This window comes from Cydia strobilella, chromosome 19 (genome assembly GCF_947568885.1).
Source record: "Cydia strobilella chromosome 19, ilCydStro3.1, whole genome shotgun sequence".
Classification (NCBI taxonomy): domain Eukaryota; kingdom Metazoa; phylum Arthropoda; class Insecta; order Lepidoptera; family Tortricidae; genus Cydia; species Cydia strobilella.
Window position 1 is genome coordinate 6,041,497 of NC_086059.1, and position 22,859 is coordinate 6,064,355.

Here is a 22,859-nt window from a genome sequence, read left to right on the forward strand (position 1 = left end):
CAGTCTACAGTCCGTCTAAGCTAACTTTGCATCGACTTAAACACAAAGTGGGATGGTGGCATTATAAACGTCATATTTTCATAGATAAAGAAAAGAGACTTACGAGTCTCCGGCAAGCTCGGTTCTCCATACAAACGTAGTTCCGCTCTCATTTTAAAACGAGTAGCTAGTTTGCTCTGAAACTTTGTACTTACAATAAGATAAAGTATATCTACGTCTGTAATTAGTTTATACAACTTCAGATACCATAGTTAAAAAAATACAGCGAATTTAAGTTTTTCATACATAATTTGTTTTTGCTCTATTTCGTTTGTTTTATAAACTGGAGCCGTTTTATAAACGGGCTAATACCTTGTGTGCAAAGTTCCATTACAATCCAACACGCAGTTTTAAAATGTGAACGGAACTCCGTTTGTATGGGAAGGTGAAATTCGACCGACTCTTACCACAAGGAATTTCGTACATGGACCCGCCTGTTGCTATGTCTATGGTTGGTATTCCATCTGCCCAATATCTTGGTCCACTGTGTATTTACATCTCACATTTTGCTTAATGAGAGAGTGGGACGCAATGCACATTGGACAGATGGAATACCACCCTATTGCACGCGCCACCCTATAGCTATGGCAGTCCGGCTCGCTCAGTGACATTGACAGCCAGCGTCATGGGCGGGCCCGGACAGCTATATAATTATGCGCTTGCAATAGAGATAGCAACATACGGGTCAATGTATTAAGCGCCAAATTATCCGAAATCAAGCAAAGTTACTATCCGGTATCCGGCCGTATATTAGAATAAGGGCCGGATACCGGTTAGTAACCGAATATCCGGTGCATCTCTAATTGTAATACATACCTTGGCTGTCATTTGTAAAATTTGCGCTTTGAGGGCCTTGTACTGACGCGTCTGGATCTTGCACGTCTCTCGAAACTGCTTGCGAATTTGCATCTCCTTTTGCTGGTAAACCAAAAGAAAACATTTACTATATCTGCGTTTGAAAGATCGTCGGTCACTATGTCAAGTTTAAGAGGCAACAGGAGTGGTCATTTCTCCATACAAACGTTCTCGACTGTTTCCTCCGATGTTTTTGAAATTAGAGCAATTATTTTTTCAACACAGATTATTATTATTAATATCTGTGTCGCACTGTATTCCAGGGTGCCAGATACTTTTGGCGCGTTGTTTCATCCGCTACCATAGATGTTGACAACTTTGCGGGCAAAATAATTTTTACCGCTATACGTCGTTTGGACCCGCTTAACATCTCAGTCTATGCTGTTAAAAATGTGCCAGTATTACCCACTTACGGAGTGTTCAGCGGCTGTAAGAAAGAGTAAGATTGGAGGTGGGTTGAAGGTTGGTTGGAAAGAGTAAGGCGCGCGCCATGTACTCGTGCTGGTTGGCCAGCTCTGTAGCGTGCTGGTTGCTCAGCTGTTCTCTATATAAAGGAGGGGAAGGTACCTTGAGGCTCTTGGGTTGCTGCTTGAGCTGCAGCGCGTGCTTCTTGCGCAGCTCGTGCTCGGCACGCGCCATGTACTCGCGCTGGTTGGCCAGCTCTGTAGCGTGCTGGTTGCTCAGCTGTTCTCTATATAAAGGAGGGGAAGGTACCTTGAGGCTCTTGGGTTGCTGCTTGAGCTGCAGCGCGTGCTTCTTGCGCAGCTCGTGCTCGGCACGCGCCATGTACTCGCGCTGGTTGGCCAGCTCTGTAGCGTGCTGGTTGCTCAGTTGCTCCTCTCTGCGGACAAAATGTTTGTTTTCATTTCACATGTATCTATATCTTCGAATTAGGTTGCCGAGTGGTCCCCAGCCTGTCCAAGTAGCTCTCGTATAAAACACTCTGCGTTTATGAAATCAGGTTGCCAAAATTGAATTCAGGTTTCCTTTAGGATGAAACAGGAAAAATGCTAAGATGAGAAGAAGGTGTAATAAACGACTTGTTACCTTAACGCGTGCACCCCCTTCTGCTGTCGGTACTCGAGCTCTTGCGTTTTCTCGTGATGCCGCAGCAGCATGGCGTGCGCCTGATCTAGTTGCTGTTGTCGTTTGTTCAGTTCCTGCACACAAAATATAATGTAAAGTCACACAATAAATAATAGTACTCGGTACAGAAGATTCACTCTCTAACAAAACGCGTCTAGAGTACGACAGATATGACCGCAAGGTGGCGCAAAAGCGAGCAGGCGTCCGTTCCGTAGCGGTGCACGCCAACTACTATGGCTAGACACCAAAATTGGTGTGGGCCGCATGTACTTGTAGCGACGCGACGAAATCGCGGAGTGAGCCACGCCTGGTAAGGTTAATTAATAACTGAATCTGAACACTAGAGATAGTTTTATTTTTATTATAGAGGTAAGGCTGGCAATTTCCGAGGCAGAGGTCGCGAGAACGAACTCCGGCTTCTACTAATAAATTTTATGGAATGAAATGACATTCATTGAGATGAGTCGCTCTTTGGAGAAAGAAAACGACGTAGGGAAAGCGAACCAATTCCAATAATGCCTGATTTCCTCTCTGGATGAAATGAAAGGTCAGCTCAGATGATAGTCGCCTGTACCAATTATTGGTACTAACCCCAGGCTCGCGAAAGCCATAAAATAAGGAGGAGGCCCAACTTGTTCTTTTAACTTACTTTTAAAATAGTCAGGAGTGTTCTGAAATCTCAAACCCTTTACCGGCTGCACTCCAAAGATGGATAACAAGAAGAAGAAAAAAGGTTATTTACTTCTCTGAGCAGCTCCTGCTCCTTGTGGTGCGCCGCGAGCATGCGCCTGCGCTTGAAGCGCCGCAGCTCCAGCTCCAGGTACTCGCGCTGCGACCGCACTAGCCGGGCTTCCTCCGCCGCTTCTGCTTGCTTCAGGGTATCCTTCTGCGACCTATCGACACCAATAAAAACGTTCATTCATATCACATACATATAATGACTCTTGTCTGACGGCAACTAATATGTCCGCAAAAACTGTTTCAATATTGTAATAGAATTTAAACAATACACAGGATGTTTTCCAATTGTGTAGCGTTTTTCAATGTAAATGTCTAGCAACATTTATTTGGGTCCAACCAAAAATGTTGGCTGTGATCAGCCAAGGCCCGAAATCTATGAAGCAGCCATTTTTTCTGTTATCAAAATTGGTCCCTTAGTAATAGTTGTTAATTATGAGCTATAAAAACATCTCGCAGAGTTTGGATAAGAGCAGGGCGCGATCTGGGAGCACTAATATTGTAGGAAAAAAAAACTAATAAGAGTACATAAAAGTAATGGTTGTTTTAAGATGAGTTAGTAAACCGTGTAGTAACTGTAACGAGGTATCCCACTGCGTCTAAGTGTGACTACGTCCATACTGAGCTCCTTTTTCCACCTCTCTTCGTTGGAGTTGTTGGCTTTGTTATGTATGTATATTGGTGGCGGGTAGGGTTAAGTCTCTCCGCGTGCCCTCTGGCGCCGACATTACTGTAATGTCTTGTCAGTCCGGTAATAAACTCATGTACTGAACGCACGGTCTTCTGCTTTACACCCCCGACAATCCTCCGTATCATCCCCTGGGGCTTATATTATACCAGCCTTGTTATACGCACTTGCGTTGCGGTCGCTTGAAATCGCTGCATTTCGCAAAGCAAACCTTTTAATGTCGACGGGTTATCCCGTTCTGGCGATCGCGCCGTTGTGTCCCATTCGTGAATCGTACGAGCACTGCACATCGTACTAAGTAATGTAAGAGAGTAGTTGACACACTGTCGCGTCGCATTGTCCAGTTTTGGACGCACCTTTGTAGTGTAAAGTAATAGTACATTATTGTCGAGGCTCGGAAGTAGCTACTTGCTGGCTGAGGATTCGTTTTAAACGGACGGCTTTGGGAGTCCGTTTAATTGAATCCGAAGCCAGCAAGTAGCCTTCCAGCCGAGTCATATATAGTGCTTTTCTCAAAAATGGCGCAACAAATATAATATAAATATTTTACAGAAGCAACGTTCTTATGTATATATTTTCACAGAAAAAAGTAAAAAGATTTGCTTTGCCGCCTTTTTATTTTTTTAATTAAAAATAGAAGTGTATTTTTTCTGCTGAAAATACGCCAACCTATTTGAGACACCTAAATAGTCGCGGTACCAACATTATAATAATAAGTACTGATCATCTGTTTGGCTGTTTAATGGACCCATGCCTTCATTTGATATGGCCACTTCAACTTTTAAAAAGTTTGGAACTCGACAAATAATGGAATTTGTATGCAACATTGCAGTCCCGAAATCGAGACTGCAATGTTTTTAACTTTTTAATTTTTTGACTCACCATAAACTACGCACTTCGCGACCTACTTTATAACCGGCAACGTCGACTTTGCCGTCCATTTTTGAGAAAAGGTATACTTACTGTAACGTGGCATCCCGCTGCCTCTTGGGCGTGGCATCGTCCATGCTGAGCTCCTTTTTCCACCGCTCCTTGTTGGCCTTGTATTCGCGCTTGCGCTGCGCCTCGAACGCCTTCCGGTCCTGCTCCTGCCGCGCCGTGATGTCTTTCACTAGCTTCTTCTCCGCTACGGCGTTCTGCTTTGTCTTACGCTCAAGTTCTTGAGCGTGTTTTGTCTGTAACATATAAACACGTTTAATGTTGAGCAAATTGAAACAAGTACCTAATATTTATTTGTTATTTATGATCTCAATTTAGTTTAACCAATGTTAGTTAAGTTTACGTGCTGACGCGATCGCTTGGACAGGTCTCCACGGAAGACCAGCGTCAAGATACCTGAAAGGTAACTTGACATCAAGCTGAGGGGAGACCTTTTCAGTGACGTTTATGTTTTATATTAATAAAAGTGTTGTATTAGATTTAAGCAATACTGTAAGCGTCCTGAATTATCAATTTATTTTCTTTCTTTCTGATCCCGGCAGATGGTGAGAAATGTCATGGCAATGTTATGGTACAGTCGCCATCAGATATATCGGAGCGGCCGAGGTGTTCACAATATCTGAACACGCACTCTAGCGCCCTGACAATAGGGGCGTGTTCAGATATTTGTGAGCACCTTGGCCGCTCTGATATATCTGATGGCGACTGTACAGTAAATGACGATGCACGTAAAACACAACGTAAAAGGTCAGCATAATTTTCTTAATATTTAAAGTAAAGTGAGGCGCGAAAATTTAGATCAGTAGTATTTTGAGATTGTTTTAGCGTTTGCTAGAGACAGTATAGTGAAATGGTCCTAGTATAGAGGGAGGTGAACGCCCCCAAATGGGTACCTGCAGCCGCTCCAGGTCGCGGCTCAGCTGCTGCAGCAGCGCGTCGTACTCGCGGTCGAGCTGCGCCTTGTGCGCGTCCACGTCGGCCTTGCAGCGCTCCTCTAACTTCAGTAGCGCCGCCTGGTGCTCGCGTCGCATTCGCTTGTAACCAGACATTTGCTCGTGCATCTCCTAAAGAACAAATTAACATTTCATTTCACAACATCTAACTTTAATGGTTACGGGAGATACATAAGGTAGTCTGCCTAGCACATCCGGCCAGTACTGGTTCGCTGTAAAATCCCCAAAATCTTTCGGAACGATGAGGTCATATAGATCCGGTATCTGAACATGCCTTAACTCTACTGCAATGTCGTAATAAAATAAATTTTTGAACTAAATTTATCCCACGATATATGTGGAGTTCCATGCCTAAAAGATCCTTATGCCCCATCTGCATAAGGTGAGGACCCTTCTGTGATGGAAAGCCCCAATTAACACTATTAAAAATCTTTTAATTAAATTTTGTATATTAGTCTTATGCAGCAGTTCCGATTCCTTTTCAATTTTGTTTAGTTTGGAGACTAATTTCACCCCCAATTTAAAATGGTTTCAAGCATTCAATGCACATACATAACATACAAGTAAAAACAAATAAATTTCAGGCACCACCTCTGTTACCCCCATGGATTGTTTCACCCCCAGGTTCGATGGTATAATCCAGACATAGTTGTACCTGGTTGTGTTCCTTCTGCTGCTTGGTGACGATGCTGGTGGTGCGTATCGTTGCGAAGTTGTTAGCGCCGTGCTCCGACACGAGCGACAGCGTGGCCGACACGTTGTTGCTCACTGGAACGGCGCACAGTAACATAACTCTTTATTGACATTCTAGGCGGCGGTAAACACGACAAACAATAAAGATAAACAAATTGTTTATGTTATATCCGGCCGGTCAATTTGACACCGGAATTGGCGACTTAAGGGTGACGCTGGTTGATCAACGAAACAATGGGTTAAATTTATATTCATATTAACATATTAGACATTGGTCATCCTAATAAATAATCTTATTGACACCAGAAATACAATTTCAGGCACGTCTAGTGCCATAGTTAATCTGCTCCCTTTAACCTGTGGTTTCCGTTTGAATTACTTCATATGTAGGCAAGATAATATCGCAGGCAAATCGAGAGTTATACAAATTATGTATTAAAAATAAGGTGCTAGTAAACACGGGAAAACGTCACGTGTGCACCAAACACACATTGACGTGCCATGACCAGGGAATGCAATCTCGCACCAAGATTGGAGATTCGAGATCCCTCACAAAAATTGAAAATAAATACAACAGATTTAATCAAAAATCAAGTTTATAAAAAATCAAGAAATATAATTATGCATAGCTCTAATTTGCATGTAAGTAAGAAAAAACTGTAATAATTATATTTGTAAGCAGAGGCACTAACATGCTTATTTGATATCTTTGACAAGCACTGAGCCATTAACAAAAAAAAATACGGTAAGCGAGCAAAAATCGTATAAAAATAGTTTGCCCGATTCTTCCGCGCCGCAGAGCGCGCCACAGTGCTTTTAACGTCAGCTAAAGCCGGCCGCACACAATTGCATTGCCTGAACAACATGAATCTAAGGTCAAAAAGATTACTCAAAACAAAGTAATTCACAAGGTTCAATCTTTCAATCTCGTTCGAGATCTCGACTAAGATTACAAAAATAGAGATTTCCTGTCAACGAGATCTCGCGTGATTGATTTATTGATTGATCTCGAAATTGCGAGATCGAGATTGCATTCCCTAGTCATGAGTAAATCAGTTTTAGGAAAACATGTCAGTTTTGCATCAACATTGAGAACACAACAAATTGTAAATGATTTTTTGATGAGGAAATATATTCCATGAAGACATCACACACATGAATATGTGCATTTGAAAAGTGTTCCACACTGTGTAAACCACGACATTTAAAATTATGAAAAGGTACCTGCGCGCATAAGTATTTATACGTAGTGTGTACAACACCCGGCGTGATCCATTTTAGGGTCTGGCCGTCATAAGTCGTACCGAAAAACATTGAACACAAAAATTTTAGTCTGCTTTTAGCTGCTCGGCACTGAACCGCTTTTAGCAGCAGTCAATTTTATTTTGTCGAAAGTTGTATATGTAGCTAATAATGCCATAGACCATCTTGACAATCAAAACACACTAGTGTAACTTGCAACTATTCTGGCATTTCAGTATTCAGTCAATGACAAGAGGCTTTTTAACTGACATCTAGTGAGTTTTAAGGCCTGTGCACACCGGGTGCGTGTACGTAGACATGCACGTGCATGTAGTAATATACAGATCCTTATGAGAGACGGCACACTGCTTGCGTGATGTGTGCGTGCGCGGCCCAAACATTTGAGAGTACGCGCACGTGTGCAGCCGGTGTGCTCTGGCCTTTATTTGTCAACACCTTATGGTCTTACGTACCTCTATTGGCCTGCCGACGCTGCGTGTTCCTGTGCTCGTCGTCCTGCTGCGACGACCACGTGGAGGGCGCGTTGACGTACTCGCGGTACTCCGCCTGCCGCTCTCGCTCTCGCTCCCGCTGCGCTTCACGGATCGCCTCCCTATTCGCGTAGTCATCGCCGTAGTCGTCGCACAGAGAGTCGCGGTTGGCGAACTCTCGCAGCGCGTCCCTGTTAACGTAGTCGTCGTTGGGCGGCGGCAGAGGGCTCTCGCTCTCTCTGCGTAGGAAACAGCAACATGAGTTAAACCAGCGCTTGCGTCTGAAAGGTAAGGTGGCGATCTAGTGCGGGAGGTGCGCTGGGTGAACAAGCGGGTGCGGGATGATGAAGCGCCTACTTGCTCGCTACATTTACAAGCTGAATATATTAACTGAAAGGCCAATTTCGTTTAATAATATACCGTCAACCGGGCTTAATAAGGATGGCTGGGGTGATAAGGGACAAAACTTAAAATGAGTTTTACTTGATAATATCTTAATATCTACGCACATAACTTGTATCATACAAAATCTACTATCATTTTCACAAGAATGATACAAAGTTTATGGGTAGATATTAAGAAACTGTCAGGTAAATCTCATTTTCAGTTTTGTCCCAATTCACCCCAGCCGTCTCTATTCACCCCGGTTGATGGTACATTAGATTCAATTATAGAAATCTTGAATCGGCAAGTCCATTGGACTTGCGCGAACTTTAGAGATAAAATATTGCGAACGACAGCTTTGTGCTAAAATTCTACATGAGCTAATAACATGCAACACTTAAGGCGAGCGAAGAATTAAGCACACAAATGGTGCACTATATCTACGAGCAATAAATAAACTTGAAGACCCATCCACTACTTATAAATTGTCAATGTTACGTTAGAGTAAATTGGTAGTGTTTATTGAAAAGGATTCACCATGTGAAGTTTTTATTTTAATGAATGACTTGGTTTAAACACATTATAAATAAATAAAAATATATGTGGGCTGGATCCTTTTTCCTTAATTACGTCCAAATCAATTAATGAAGCTTATTTGTCAAAACAAAATACCGCTACCAAAACCAGCGCTTACCATCGGCTTATAAAATTAGTAAGTAGTAGCGAGTCATCAAATACGTAATGAAATGTCGCATAATAATGAATAATAGGGAATATTACGCAAAACTGCGTAGAGGGCGTCACTAGGCCACGGGGGCCTACCGCGAAACACGAAAATCGAAAGTTCGGTTTCTGCCTCTCTATCACTCTTGCCTATTCGATCGATAGTTCGTTTCGCGGTAGGCCAACTGTAAACAAACCGCCTTGATGCATCAATGTCATAGTGAAAACTTGTCAAAAAACTGTTTAAGGCCTAGTATGTATAAGTTAGTCTATGGTTTAGTATGTGCACTAGTGCTGCACTCTGGCTGCAGAACATTGCAGTAATACTCCCTATTGCATAATGGTAAAATATACCTCGTAGAATGGGAGGAGTGCTGGTGGTTGAGATGCTGGTATTGCGGTGGTTGCTGGTTGTGGTGGTTTGCGTTGATTTGCTGTAACAATGAAATTGATGTAAGTATTAAATTAAATTACGGTTTTAAATTACGGGCATTAAAAAAGGTTAATCAAATATATCTTAAATAACAACAAGATATGAACAACTTTTGGGAACAAATCAAATTATTTTATTAAATATAATATATAAATTGTAAACTGTAATAGATGTCATATATTGATTGATTGAGTTGGTCAAACGCCTAGTCTTACTAAGATGGCATACAGTCGAGAAATTGGGACGGGTACCGCCGTGGTGAGGTGGCCTAGGGTTTCATGGCGTGAGCCGCGATAACTAAAGACGCCGGTACGAATCCGGCCTTCACCACTGGAGGGCTTCGTCACTTTTTCTTTAATATATGACATCTATTACAAATTTGTCAGATATAATCTCCTGGGTAATCCACTAAGGTGATCATAATGGATGTCGTGAAAATATGAAAATAAGTCAATAGGGGTCGCCAAACTTTTTGATCCAAGAGCCACGGACTTTCCCACTTCTTTTTGTGGAATTTGGCTCTCCTGCTTGCCCTCTGTATAAGCAAAATCGAAACCTCTGGGTTACAAGATCGGATACAAATGTTACTGACATTAACATACGAAAAGGACGACGACTTGATCATATTTCAAGTGTTATCCGATTAGTTTCTGCAGGCAGGTCTGCACTGTTCCATTTTTCACTAAATTGTTTGTACTTAACGGCGTTGCATAGAAACACAATTGTTAATGGAATTTACACAACACAGCAAATTAGCCGCCAACACTTGCGAAGAGTCAGTTATGAACTGAATTATATAAAACAAGTTTATCCTTAAGTGAAACACACTTTCGATAAATATTATTGTTTTGTTCAATTAAAGTAAAACCGTAATTTCAATGGTAATATTGGTCATAACAAGCACATAATTCAGTTGTTTTTATCAATGTTTCAACGGTATGAATATAAAATTGTACTTGTTAGAACTTGTTTAGTTTAGCGAGTGATAACGCATAACGCCATTTTGATGACGAAAATCTGTCAGGAACGACGCGCTCACTTTATACGCAAGGCGGATGTAGGTATTTTAAATAAAAAATGTAATTAAATAATTCAGAGAATATATAGGATAGAGGGGTACTGTCATAGTAAACTTTGTAGTCACAGTAAATTTACTGCCATCTATCGACGCACGATTAAAACTAAGAATATCAAAAAATGTATAGTACCCATTTAAAACCGTCATATTGTCTAATAACGTTGGTGTACGTCCGAAAAGTATTAACGTAATTGGCGTTTAAAGGAAAATTTGCTCTGTGCTTGTCGTATTGCTTAATGAGAGAGTGAGACGCAATGACATTGGACATAGAAATTGGAGAGGTGTAATACCACCGTAAGATAGTATTAGTCGAGTACTCACGGGGCGGGGCCGCCGGCGCAGGCTGCCGGAGGAGGAGGACTGGCTGGAGGCGCCGGCGGCGCTGTGCTCGGACGTGGCCGAGTTGGACTTGGAGCTGTCGCCGCCTGAACGCTCCTCGGCGGTTTCTTCGCTGTCACCTGCAGTCAAACCACTAATTAGATAACAGTTTAACAACCTATTGGTAGCTTTTGTAGTTCTTGAAATTATTAATGAGTATCGCTTTTTCAGTTTGTGAAAAGGAAGACTCACAAAATTGCTTGAATTTGTCAAATTTGGTCTCCTACTATGTCGTCAAATTTAAACTGAAGCTGTAGTAATGTATATAAATACTAACCACGAAAATGGATGATTCATTGTGACACACTTGACCATTGTATATGGGCATCGATATGGATGTGTCACTTTCTTTTGCGGTATTAAAATAAAAAAACCGGCCAAGTGCGAGTCGGACTCGCGCACGAAAGGTTCCGTACAATTACGCTCAAAAACGCCAAAAAATCATGTTGTATGGGAGCCCCACTTAAATATTTATGTTATTCTGTTTTTAGTATTTGTTGTTATAGCGGCAATAGAAATACATTATCTGTGAAAATTTCAGCTGTCTAGCTGTCACGGTTCATGAGATACCTCGTTATGTGGGGTTGTTGCAGCTTCATAGATGAAGGTAACATTTACCTACTAAATAATAGACTTACCTATAGCACTTTCATTGTCACCATCCACCATCAATATTTTTTTCATCTTCCTATAGCTCAACTTGTCCAGGTCGCGAACGGCCGCCTTCGTTCTTTGGATCAGGTCGACCAACGCGTTGGTCGACCGGTGCCTTGTGATGTGGGGGTGTTGCAGCTTCATTCATGAAGGTAACATTTTACTACTAAATAAAGTGGACTCACCGATAGCGCTCTCGTTGTCACCATCCACCATCAATATCTTCTTCATCTTCCTATAGTTCAAATTGTCGAGGTCGCGAACGGCCGCCTTCGTCCTCTGGATCAGGTCGACCAACGCGTTGGTCGACCGGTGCCTCGTGATGTGGGGGTGCTGGAGCAGCTTCATTGAGGAAGGTCGGTCTTGAGGGTTCTTTTGGAGGCACGCTTCGACGAAGTATCGAAACGTGTCCGACCATTCTGGAGCCTGTTTAATGAATAAAATAAAATAATTGGTAGTTACTATGTACCCTCATCATTCGCTTGCCCTTGTCCCATTTACTTACCAGCATGTCTTTTTCTTCCATACCTCTCTGTCACCCGTCATCTCATCAGTTACTATGTACCCTAAGGACTCTTAAAAAAACACCAAGGACATTTTAGATTTATTTCAGTGTCGTATATGCATTCAGGTTGGGAGGTCGTGTGTGTGTTTTGTGCACTAATCCCATTTATCTCCAAAACGAGTTGTCTGACTTAGTTCAACTAAGTTAGTTGCAGAGATTAGAGAGATGATGTAGATGTAGAGATTAGTTACAATCAGCGATATCTTTAAGATCTTAAATTAGATGCGATATTACCTACAATGAGCCGAAAGTGAAATACAATTTATAACACACATGTCAAAATAAAACATTACAAAAATCTTAACCTAAACTAGATCTTTAAGATGGGTTTTCATCTTATTGTAGCCTTTGTTGCCCTAAAACTCTCATTGATTAGTTCTGGAATAGGTAATCATTTGGTAATTCCCAGACATATCCAAAATAACCAGAGCGTTTGTCGTAAAAGTCAGAATCAGAATAGGGAAAATTGAAATCTTCACAAAATATGTCTTTTTTATAAATCCAAATTATTACTAAAATAGAAAAATAAACCAAAACATCAATTGCCACACTAAAGATTTTCTTATATGCTGTTCTCAAGCATATACTCATTAAGTATTTATATTTTCTCCGAAACCTTAAGGCAATGCCATAAGCCATAAGGTATACTTTCCTAATATACCTTGAGGCTAATTCGAACTAAGATGTCATTTTTTTAATCTGCGTGTGCGTTTCGCTCGTACTAGTTGAAATGTTTTGGTGCGAGCGAGACGGTCGGGCGAATGATAACAAAATGATATTTTTGTTCTGGGCACCAAGCGTCGCGTCGGCGTGATCGTTCTGTTTGCATACAAGTTCTTCACGCTTACAACTGTCCTGTCGTAATGACGACACAGACTACGACTACAGACTACGCTTCGTGTGCGGACTTGTTTGAACTTGTACGTACTCGTAGTGCTCTCGTTCTACGCGATACGCGACGCTTCCGCCAGGCTTACGCGACGCTCACGCCTACGCCTCGTGTGCTTAGGGCCTAACTTGTTCCATACCTGTAATGTAGGAGAGTCGTTCTGCGCGATGTGGTAGAGGGCAGACATGGCGTTCATATTGAAGTAGGGGGGCTTGCGCTCCGCCAACTCAATACACGTGATGCCCAGCGACCAGACGTCCACCTGGAACAACATAGCAACTTCAATTCGTGTCCTCAACAATACTTATTTCTGCCTGATTTCCGTGATAAAAACTACCCTATGTCCTTTCCCGGGACTCACGGCATTATACCAAATTTCATCTTAATCTAAAAGTACCTGTCTGTTACCTGTTGTTGTTGACGCTGAACAGCGGTAGCGTCAACAACAACAGGTAACAGACAGGTACTTTCGCATTTAATCCTTTGACCGCCAAAGACCTGATGCGCCCAATATCAACCTTTGTGCATCCGACAAGGTTCACGGTGACGCGCCGCGCACGATAGGGGTGGCGCTCAGGGCAAGGCTGGATTTAAGGGAGGGCAACCGGGGCTACAGCCCCGGGGCCTCCACAAGAGGGGCCCCCACAATAGACATTGGAAAAATAATTTGGCCTCCACTTCTTTGTTGCCCCGAGGCCTCCAGACCCCTAAATCCGGCCCTGGTTCAGGGTTAAAATTTTATGCGAGAAGCGTTCTTTGGTACAGTTCAAATACGAAAACTGTAAGTTGGGCACGAGAAAGCAGGTGAGTATGCGCTGCGATCGGGTATACAAAGACATTTCGCTTTCTCGGTTCTCGAGTTTCAATTTTTAACATCAAGCCAATTTTTAATTCCAGGCGGCAAAATTTCAATTTTAACAAAAAGGGAAAATATATAGTGGAATAGCTCACAAGTTTGTACGGGAATACCCTCAGTCTATCGGATAATGCATGAGTCAACGCGAAGTTTCTCTCTAATGCCAGGAAAATCGCATGCATTTCTAGTAATCAATCATATTAGACGCGGAGAAAACCCACACACTCATGGTGCAACCACACTGAATTGCTTGCTGTATGAAAACAATGCCTGCTGCCTGGTTTCGTACAAACAGCAACACTCTTAACTGTCCATCGGTGGACCTTATGCCTTTTGTAATAAGGTTTACGAACTGTCAGTTAACAGTGTGGGCGATGGTACTTTGATTCGACAGCAATAATGATATACTGAAAGAGACGAGTCAACTGTTAATAGATAGACAAATTATTCGTATGAATATATGTATGCTTGCAGTTCCAGGAAAGGAAATATTCCTGTTTTGTTTGATACTCGCGCTGCCCTATTCTGCCAGATGATTATTCCCATGACTCGAAAAGTTGATGAAAAAGGTCGGACAGTGAGACGGTGCCATTTTTTGTGAGCAGAATGTTTCCAGCCATCTAACTCACCTTTCCATCATATATATAATAACTCCCCTCGACCATCGCCAATATGATCTCTGGGGCCATCCAATACGGCGTCCACACGAAAGTGTTCGCACTCCCAAAGTCAACTAGTTTGACGGTGCCGTTTTCTGTGTTTTTTATAGTGTGTTTTATAGCCTTGACATCTGACTCACCTTTCCATCATACTGCCCCTCGTCCATCGCCAATATGACCTCTGGGGCCATCCAGTACGGCGTTCCCACGAAACTGTTCGCCGGGCACTTGATGCTCGCACTCCCAAAGTCGGCCAGTTTGACTGTCCCGTTCTCTGTGAGAAGAATGTTGCCAGCTTTGATGTCGCGGTGGATACGGCCCAGGCTGTGCAGGTAGGACAGCCCGCAGACGACGCCCTCGCATATTGCTGCAATTTCTTCTTCACGAAGGGGACGTTTGTGAACCTGAGTGGAGAAAGACGTGAAATTAGAAAATAAATGAAATATATTTAATTTTATCGCATTCCGGTATTCCATCGTATTATTTTATGCGGTATAATAATTTCAACTCAAGTAGCACGATTACTACCGTATAAATCGTATAATGTGTGTGATTTAGAACCTTATGCCTACTGCTAAGGAGTTCTTTCTAATCCTAATAAGAATACTTTAATTGATATGCTAAATTAAACTAATTCAATAAAATAAATATAGTATTTTAAACCGGGTCACTCACGTATTATTAAGTCGAATAGCTCGACATGTTTCGGTCCAGTTTACGAGGACCGTCTTCACGTCTAATATGTTTGAGTCTCACGGGAGTTTAATAGTTAAAATAAATAGAGCGTCCGCATTTAATTCGAGTTTGCTATTTGGCTACGGAACCCTAAAAACTACGAAGAAAGCAACAAATTACTAAATCTTTGCTACTTTTGGGTGACCAAATACGGAAGACAAATGCATACACTGTACGAAGATACCTATCGTAAAACAGCGCAACAACTTGATAATCGATATCGCGCATAATCACGTCTATTTTCAGCGATAACATATTTCTATGTAAATGAGTACTCGAAAGCTCATGACTGCAAAATGTTTAAATTGTAATAAAATATTATCAATATCTCGGAAATCGTGAGGTCATGCTTTTGGGAAATAGGTATTAATTATCCTTTGTATCTGTCATACGATGAATGATGACTGATAGCATTTAGCGTAATTGCTAAGGACTCGCATGCGCCATGGCATGAAAAAAAACGAAAACAACGAGCTATCTTGAATCTCGGACACTATTTATGAATGAGTGTGAATTCTATACCTAAATAAAACACATCACGACAATGTTATGATAAAAGTGCATGTAGGTAAACTTGACTGGATTGTCTATCTAGTCATCCGTCTGGAGAGAAATAAATTCTGGTGACGAGTCAACGGCATTGTTCGTAAGAACTTTGCGTTAGACAGTTAGGCCCACTTTAGACAGGGTAATTTGTTTTACACATTATTTTACAGTATTTGGTATACACGGTACAAAAGCTTTGAATTTCTTGTTATTGACCGATTGTGATAAATCCCAACTCCACCACTTTAGCAAATACCTACTAAAACAATCCATAATCCACAATCAACGTGTAGATCAACGTTAAATCTGGCCGCGGCAGCTGTCATGCTTAGACAGCAGTAAAAATTTTCATACAAAAAATGTTAACAAACTACTAAGACGTGACGTTGACAGACGGTTCGGGTCGATCGGCGTTAATATTTGCATTAATAAACTACGTCAATACTGCAAAAAAAAATCTCAAATTGGAGAATAAGGACTGTAAAGGAGAAAGAAAAAATAACAAAATCTAATCTCGTGCTTAAAACCTCAAATTGTTTCACTGCTAGTCTCTACACCGTAATTCAAAGGGCCCTAAATTTGCCAGCCAAAACCCGACCTTATACAAATACAAAATAAATGTCTTTATTGTCAGAAAACAAATGATCCATTTTTTTGTTAGTGTAGGTACATTTATTGATTTATAAAAATCTTAAAAATAAATGTTAGTAATAAATTCTAATGTATATTAAAGTAAAACTTAAGATTCTAAATTTGACTAATCCAAATATTATGGGACAGTTAAACCTGCCAGCTACAGTATTCAGAATACGATTGTTACTGCCCTGCAGTCTGCTTAACAGTGATGCTTGACCTTCTTTCACTGGATACTGGATAGCTTGAAAACTATCAGTACGAGCTTCAGCGAACGTCGTAGACGCGCTGCAGAAGCGAGGCAGTCTTAACAACGCTCTGAATCCTTTATTATATTAGACTTGAAAAGCGTTGTACGACTTTTATGTTTATGTTATAAATTTAGAATTTAATAATGATTCTCTTTGATATACCCGACATCGCGTCGATAGAAAGTGAGGGATTAAAGGAACTTACTTCGATAATGTCAGAGGCCGAGCCGACACAGTACTCCATGACCAGCCACGCCGTGTGCTCCCGTTTGTAGCACCCTTTGTATTCTATGGTGTTCGGATGTTCCAATTGTTTCAAGAACCTGCAAAAACATTTTTTTAAATATGGTACGGAAATATGTATACATTTTATAGGATTTTTATAGGACATTCTTACACAGATTGACTAAGTCCCACGGTAAGGCCAAGGAGGCTTGTGTTATGGGTACTCAGACAACGATATATATATATATACTTAAATACCCATACCCATGACTCAGGAACAAATATCTGTGCTCATCACACAAATAAATGCCTTTAGCGGGATTCGAACCCAGGACCATCGGTTTCACAGGCAGGGTCACTACCCACTAGGCCAGACCGGTCGTCAATGTATAAATCCTAATCACCACCAAGCTCCAGTCCCAAAAAACCCAGACGCCAGACTCAAAACCACAACGATTGCGTTAAAAAAAATATAGACATCGTCGTACAACATTATACGGCCCAAGATATTTCTGTATTTTATGTAATGACATTAAATAAAAAAAGAGTTTTTTTATTTTATTCATAGACCTAGGTATACGGTTCCCGTAATGATGCCATTTATCACCAAGATAAATCATTCGTCTCTAAGGAATGCTACTTTCCGAAATGTAAGAAAATAAATACAAAAGAACATTTTTAGGTCATGTAACGACGATGAGCAATTCCTGGAATACTGGTTTCAAATAGCACATAATATAATATATTATGAAGATAAAAACTAAAACAAGTTCACTGCCAGCGCGAGCTACGCGCTACGCATGTAGCCTATGTCATTATTTTTTCACTTTGTACTAAAAAGCGCTTACGAACCGAGAACCCGCTTAGCGGGTCGCTACTGTCGCTAGCAGTGAATGTGTTACACACTAGTTTGATACCTATCCATTAAATAGAGTAGAAAGAGGTAGAGAACATGTTAGTTCACATTTTTCACAGCGTTCGTCCTAGATTTTTGCGACTCGCTGGGCGCCTGGGCACCGCTTCCGCTCACAACCCAATCCCGAAAATTGGCGAAGGCACTAGTTTTGACGAAAGTGACTGCCATCTGATCTGGCCTAACATGTTAGTAGATGCTGGAAAATATGATAACGCGTGGACTCAAATTTATGCAATTTTCATGTAAATTACTGAATATTCCATTATCACAATCTGAAACTATCTCCTCAATGGGTCTATTCGCCAATGAAGGTAAGTGATTTGTGTGCCACATCAAAGTGGCAATGGGCTGGACATATTAGCCACATAAACGAAAGAGTTGGGGTAGAGTATTAGTGTTGTTGTGTGTAGCACGCCCTTATGACTAGACTAGGTAGAATCAGAGGGGCATTATATTTTACGGCAAAGTTACTATGTCCAAAAACTCCTGATGTAATGATGATAATATTGAGGCACAATATTGAAAGTATAGTAGGAGTTGTCATCTCCTGTCAAGTAGTCAAAAAGTACATGGCACAAATTCTTCCGACTTAGCCAATATTTTCTACTAATCAAAAAAAAAACACATATGTGTACTCACTTTATCTCTTTCAAGATGTCTTGCCATTTCTCCTCACTCTGCTTCCCCAAGTATGACATTTTCTTGATAGCCACAATCTCCTTTGTGAGATTGCAGCGAGCATAATACACTGCCCCGAAAGATCCATGGCCAATCTCCCGGAGATCCTCAAAGATCTTCTCCGGGTCATGTTTGCTGAACAACTCTGCAATGTCTGGGTCCTTGAGGCTGCCAGGACGAGGCATCTTTATCTGAAGTATAATATACAGGTGATAACTATGGTTTTAAACCAGTGGAGCGCCCTACAGTCACACGTAATTAGTATAGAGTTCCATACTACTGTGAAACTGGGGCGCAGGGGCGCTCCAGGGGTTAAGATTAGAGCTACTACTATCTACTGGATAATTACATTTATTGTTTTAGGGAATACCCCTTGGCGCAAAAACTGACTTGCTGTATAAATTGTGTGAATTGTAGTATCAAGGAAATCCTCCGGAAGTTTTACTTTGTTTATTTTTTTGTTTGACTCACAACCAATTTTAACAACACTTGACTAATATGTCACTTTAGAATATTCAAGCAATAGGAGGAGCACTTAACACAGTAAAAATTTCAAACACGAATCAGTTTTTGCTGCAGAAGGATAATATTATTTTTAAATTGTTAGTAGGTATACCTCTGTGTTATTGCAAGTAGCCATTTCTATGTTTTCCCTTACTATATCAGCAGACTCTTATTTTATATCTGTACATGTTTATGCATACATATTTAGCTGAGGCAGCCTTCCTCAACCAACAACCATCTGTTACCATAGTTGACTCTACAAAAACCACATTATTCATTAAAACATGAACCTTAATTATAATGATTTCATTAGGTTATTGATGGTAAATGCAAAAAAAAATGGAAATGATTTGATTTCATAGTTTTCGATTTGTGAGTGATTTGATTGAATCATCTAATAAATGGGCAGACAAATACATGTTTATACTTTTGCATTTTTTTGCAATGTGGCAAAAGCTAACATATCTTTGACATTGAGTATATTCAATACATCCTAATGGCAATGGATCTATTTTATAAACACTGGCAGATATCTTCAGGTCTACACAGAAGACAAAAGGAAACTATAGCTACTTATTTAGCTATCTTGTGAATTTCTGCTAGTGATTCACTACAATTTTGCTAAGATGCATGAAATAGTTTTGTAGCAGTCACATGTGGTCTCAGAATGGTGTATGGTGTTAATGACATTACTTGCTAATAATATCTACAAATAATACTTCAGCCATGAACTATTTTTTATTTATTTTTGTTTTACAATTACAATTTAATAACACAAAAACATGACACAATAACATTTAAGATTAATACCTATAATGTTAAATGGAATTAACATTTTATAACAAGTTATTGTGTATTGATATTAACATTTAAGATTAATACCAATAATTTGAAATAGGCCAGTAATTGCAAATGTTATGGTGACCCCACATATCAAAAACAAATGTATTTAATATAAATTTATGTTAGGGTGAATGTGTGATGCTCAAATGTGAAGACTAGTAATGATGTCATAATTGTGTACATTTTTATTTAAAGGGACCATTTTTTGAGATGTGAAGCCCATGGTCCTGGGTTCGAATCCCGGTCATTAAAGGGCATTTATTTGTGTGATGAACACAAGTATTTGTTCCAGAGTCATGAGTGTTTTCTATGTATATAAGTATGTATTTATCTATATAAGTATGTATATCGTCGCCTAGCACCCATAGTACAAGCTCTGCTTAGTTTGGGGTTAGGTTGATCTGTGTAAGATGTCCCCTAATATTTATTTATTTTGAAGGCTATTGGAAATCGCAAGCCTGTTATGGTCGTGGTTGTTTTTATTATTTATCATTATCACAGTCATAAGACGTGATTCATTCCCACATTTATATATACTTATCAGATGTAAGATTTTGTTATTCATAGTAATAAGCAAAGGCAAATTCTAGTCACTGTTTGAATTGTCATCAGGGACTTCTCACTTATCGACTTTCGATATACCTATATTGATACAATGTAGAATACAACATATTGAAAGTAGTAAATAACAAGCGGTCTTATTGCTAAAAAACAATCTCTTCCAGACCACTTTTGAGTAATTGGAAATGCAAAATAGAGATGTGCAATAAAACCAATGAAAACTTAATAGTTTCACATTTAATTACTACAGTACAGTGTTTTTTTTTTTTCAATTTCACATTCAAAGTCTGTTCTAGTTGTTAGCACTATTCATTAGTTTCTTTATAAAAGAAATAAATAGTCATCTTTTTTCCATATTATCTGCTTAAATTACTTTCTTTAACAGTGAAATATCCATCTGTAAGCTTGTGTGTTGTATTAATAAAATAAACAAATTAACTATTATAAGTTTCTAATATTTTATGTTCTTCATTGTATCGATATATGGGACGTTTTCAACCAAAAGGTACCACATTGTCACTTGTCGATAAGGTTGATTTCGAATTGAAGCTATATGAAAATAGTGCCTTATTGACAACCGACAATAAGTACCCTTTAGGTTGAAAATGGCACATATGTGTATCTGAAGTGTTGTAAAATTAAGTCATATAAAATACCCCAAGATCACCATAACAGTAAACAAACATGTGTTGAAGTGGGGATTTTGATGAATTGATATTGGTATGGAAAAATGTGAATTGGTATTGAATGTTTGTAATGTCTAAAACTACGATATATTAGTATTATTGCCACTAAATGGTATAGCAGTTTTCATGTAAATTTTGGAGATTATTAATGAAAATTCACAAAGAACATGTTTAATGCCAGCTATAATTGAAAAATACTCATTTTTACTATTATTATTATTTTATTATTTTTAAATAACATCTTAAATCATAGTAACAAGTAATAATTATAACTGATTAGTAGAGTATCAACAAAAATAATCATAATTCACTTGTTCAGGTAAAAATTAAACCAATACAAATTCAATACTTTACACCTAAACTAAACTAAAAGAGACAATGAAAAAGGAAAAATAAATTTCAATAACAGAATCGGAGAACAAACTAAATAAATCTATGAAGATTTTCTTATAAGATGTTTCTTCAAACAAGAGAACACATAACAATTGCTCTATAATTATACACCATAAGAGCAACCTTGAATTCCAATTATTCTGTAATTGATCATTATTCCTTGATCAGTGATGTCCCATGATAAGTGCAATTTGTGACATTATGTGTTTTAATGGATTGTTTGCAAACATTAACAGTAATGGATTGTTGATTTTTGGTGTGATAAAATTAATTATTATTGTGGTGATATCGTTTTACTGTATACCACTTGTGATCTTGTACACAAATTAATATATGTATACTTGTTTGCAAATGTGGACTGTACTAGATGTAAATAAAATTTTCTTCAGTTTCAAGGTAATTATAAAAATGAGATACCTCAAAACTAATCTCAATTAACTGATTACTGAAATCTGAAACTTTCAAACATGTTAAGGAGAATTTATCAAAAATTAAAAATATTAAGTATAAAAAGTCAAATAGAAATCTATTTCTTACGTAAATAACTCGTGAATCAATGGTGTTTGTGTGGTATAATGTAGGCATATTATGGTCAGATAAAAACTAAGTAATAAGGAAAGCACATACTGCTCGCGCCAGCTGAGAGCCGGCAGCGTCCGTCAGTTAATTAGAGCACTCCCGCCGCCCCGGGCCATCCTCCGAGTTGCCGCTATCTGCAACAGTAGGAAACGGCAGCGATAACACCAGCCAGCCACGCCGAGTCTACTATACGAACCCCACCCCCAACAAAAACATTTGCCGCATTGCTCCACACTGCCGCCTACACACGATCCCGCGCTCTCGCATATGCTAACTACGAAACACCCGTAATTTAATTATGTGAACCTTAAGAACGTCGCCGCAACCCACCTCGGCGTATCCACAATTTCGGACCTTCGTCACCCGTCACTGCACTTGATCACAAACTTACGCCCCCGTGGACGCCTTTCACACTCACTTTTATCGATAATTATCAGTTGCACCCTCCTGGAGAGGGTGAAAATTAGTATTATTGCGAAATACTTGGCACTTACTTAGAAAATTTCGCCTCAAAATGGCGTTGGGGTATCGTGCGCAATGATAGTTTTTTGTTTCATATGGCACTCTGTTTATGGTTTTCCATTACTCTCTGGATTCACTTTGTAATCATTGAGTCACTTTTTATTTATCTTACGCTTGAAATTAAGGCGCTTCGTCGATATTTTGTGAAAATTATTTACAACTTTCCCGTTCAACTCAACTTCAACTTTCTGAAATAAAATTAAAAGCGCCCTCTACCTATGATTGCAATTAACATTTGCTTTGCTAATTAAAGTTGCTAGTGTGAAAAATTACATAGACAACACCAAAAACCATACTTGGCAACTACTTGGCATTTAACTTGGCAATATTAAAAAAAAACTGGTTTTTTTTTAGGTAATGGCAAGCAATGGCAAGTTTGGTTGACAGTTGATATTTTTTTGGAATTTTATATTTTATCTGTTTCCGAGTAGCCGCACCGAGTGC

At 39.7% G+C, this 22,859-nt stretch overlaps 1 protein-coding gene across 1 annotated transcript in view; it reads right to left on the reverse strand.

The window, feature by feature from the left end:
- LOC134750279 (serine/threonine-protein kinase Tao) overlaps nucleotides 1-22,632 on the reverse strand; it is a 33,662-nt gene extending 11,030 nt beyond the window's left edge. The window contains exons 1-18 of the mRNA XM_063685440.1: nucleotides 22,388-22,632; nucleotides 21,942-22,027; nucleotides 18,944-19,087; nucleotides 18,289-18,518; nucleotides 16,714-16,831; nucleotides 14,484-14,747; nucleotides 12,968-13,090; nucleotides 11,560-11,800; nucleotides 10,664-10,800; nucleotides 9,186-9,265; nucleotides 7,707-7,963; nucleotides 5,954-6,066; nucleotides 5,239-5,409; nucleotides 4,370-4,581; nucleotides 2,723-2,873; nucleotides 1,942-2,054; nucleotides 1,609-1,735; nucleotides 856-957 (exon numbers count right to left, since the gene is read on the reverse strand). Of these exons, the coding sequence (XP_063541510.1) occupies nucleotides 856-957; nucleotides 1,609-1,735; nucleotides 1,942-2,054; nucleotides 2,723-2,873; nucleotides 4,370-4,581; nucleotides 5,239-5,409; nucleotides 5,954-6,066; nucleotides 7,707-7,963; nucleotides 9,186-9,265; nucleotides 10,664-10,800; nucleotides 11,560-11,800; nucleotides 12,968-13,090; nucleotides 14,484-14,747; nucleotides 16,714-16,831; nucleotides 18,289-18,518; nucleotides 18,944-18,967 (2,463 nt within the window). The 5' untranslated portion in view covers nucleotides 18,968-19,087; nucleotides 21,942-22,027; nucleotides 22,388-22,632. The remainder of the gene's footprint in view (nucleotides 1-855; nucleotides 958-1,608; nucleotides 1,736-1,941; nucleotides 2,055-2,722; nucleotides 2,874-4,369; nucleotides 4,582-5,238; nucleotides 5,410-5,953; nucleotides 6,067-7,706; nucleotides 7,964-9,185; nucleotides 9,266-10,663; nucleotides 10,801-11,559; nucleotides 11,801-12,967; nucleotides 13,091-14,483; nucleotides 14,748-16,713; nucleotides 16,832-18,288; nucleotides 18,519-18,943; nucleotides 19,088-21,941; nucleotides 22,028-22,387) is intronic.
- Between the last annotated feature and the right edge of the window lie 227 nt (nucleotides 22,633-22,859).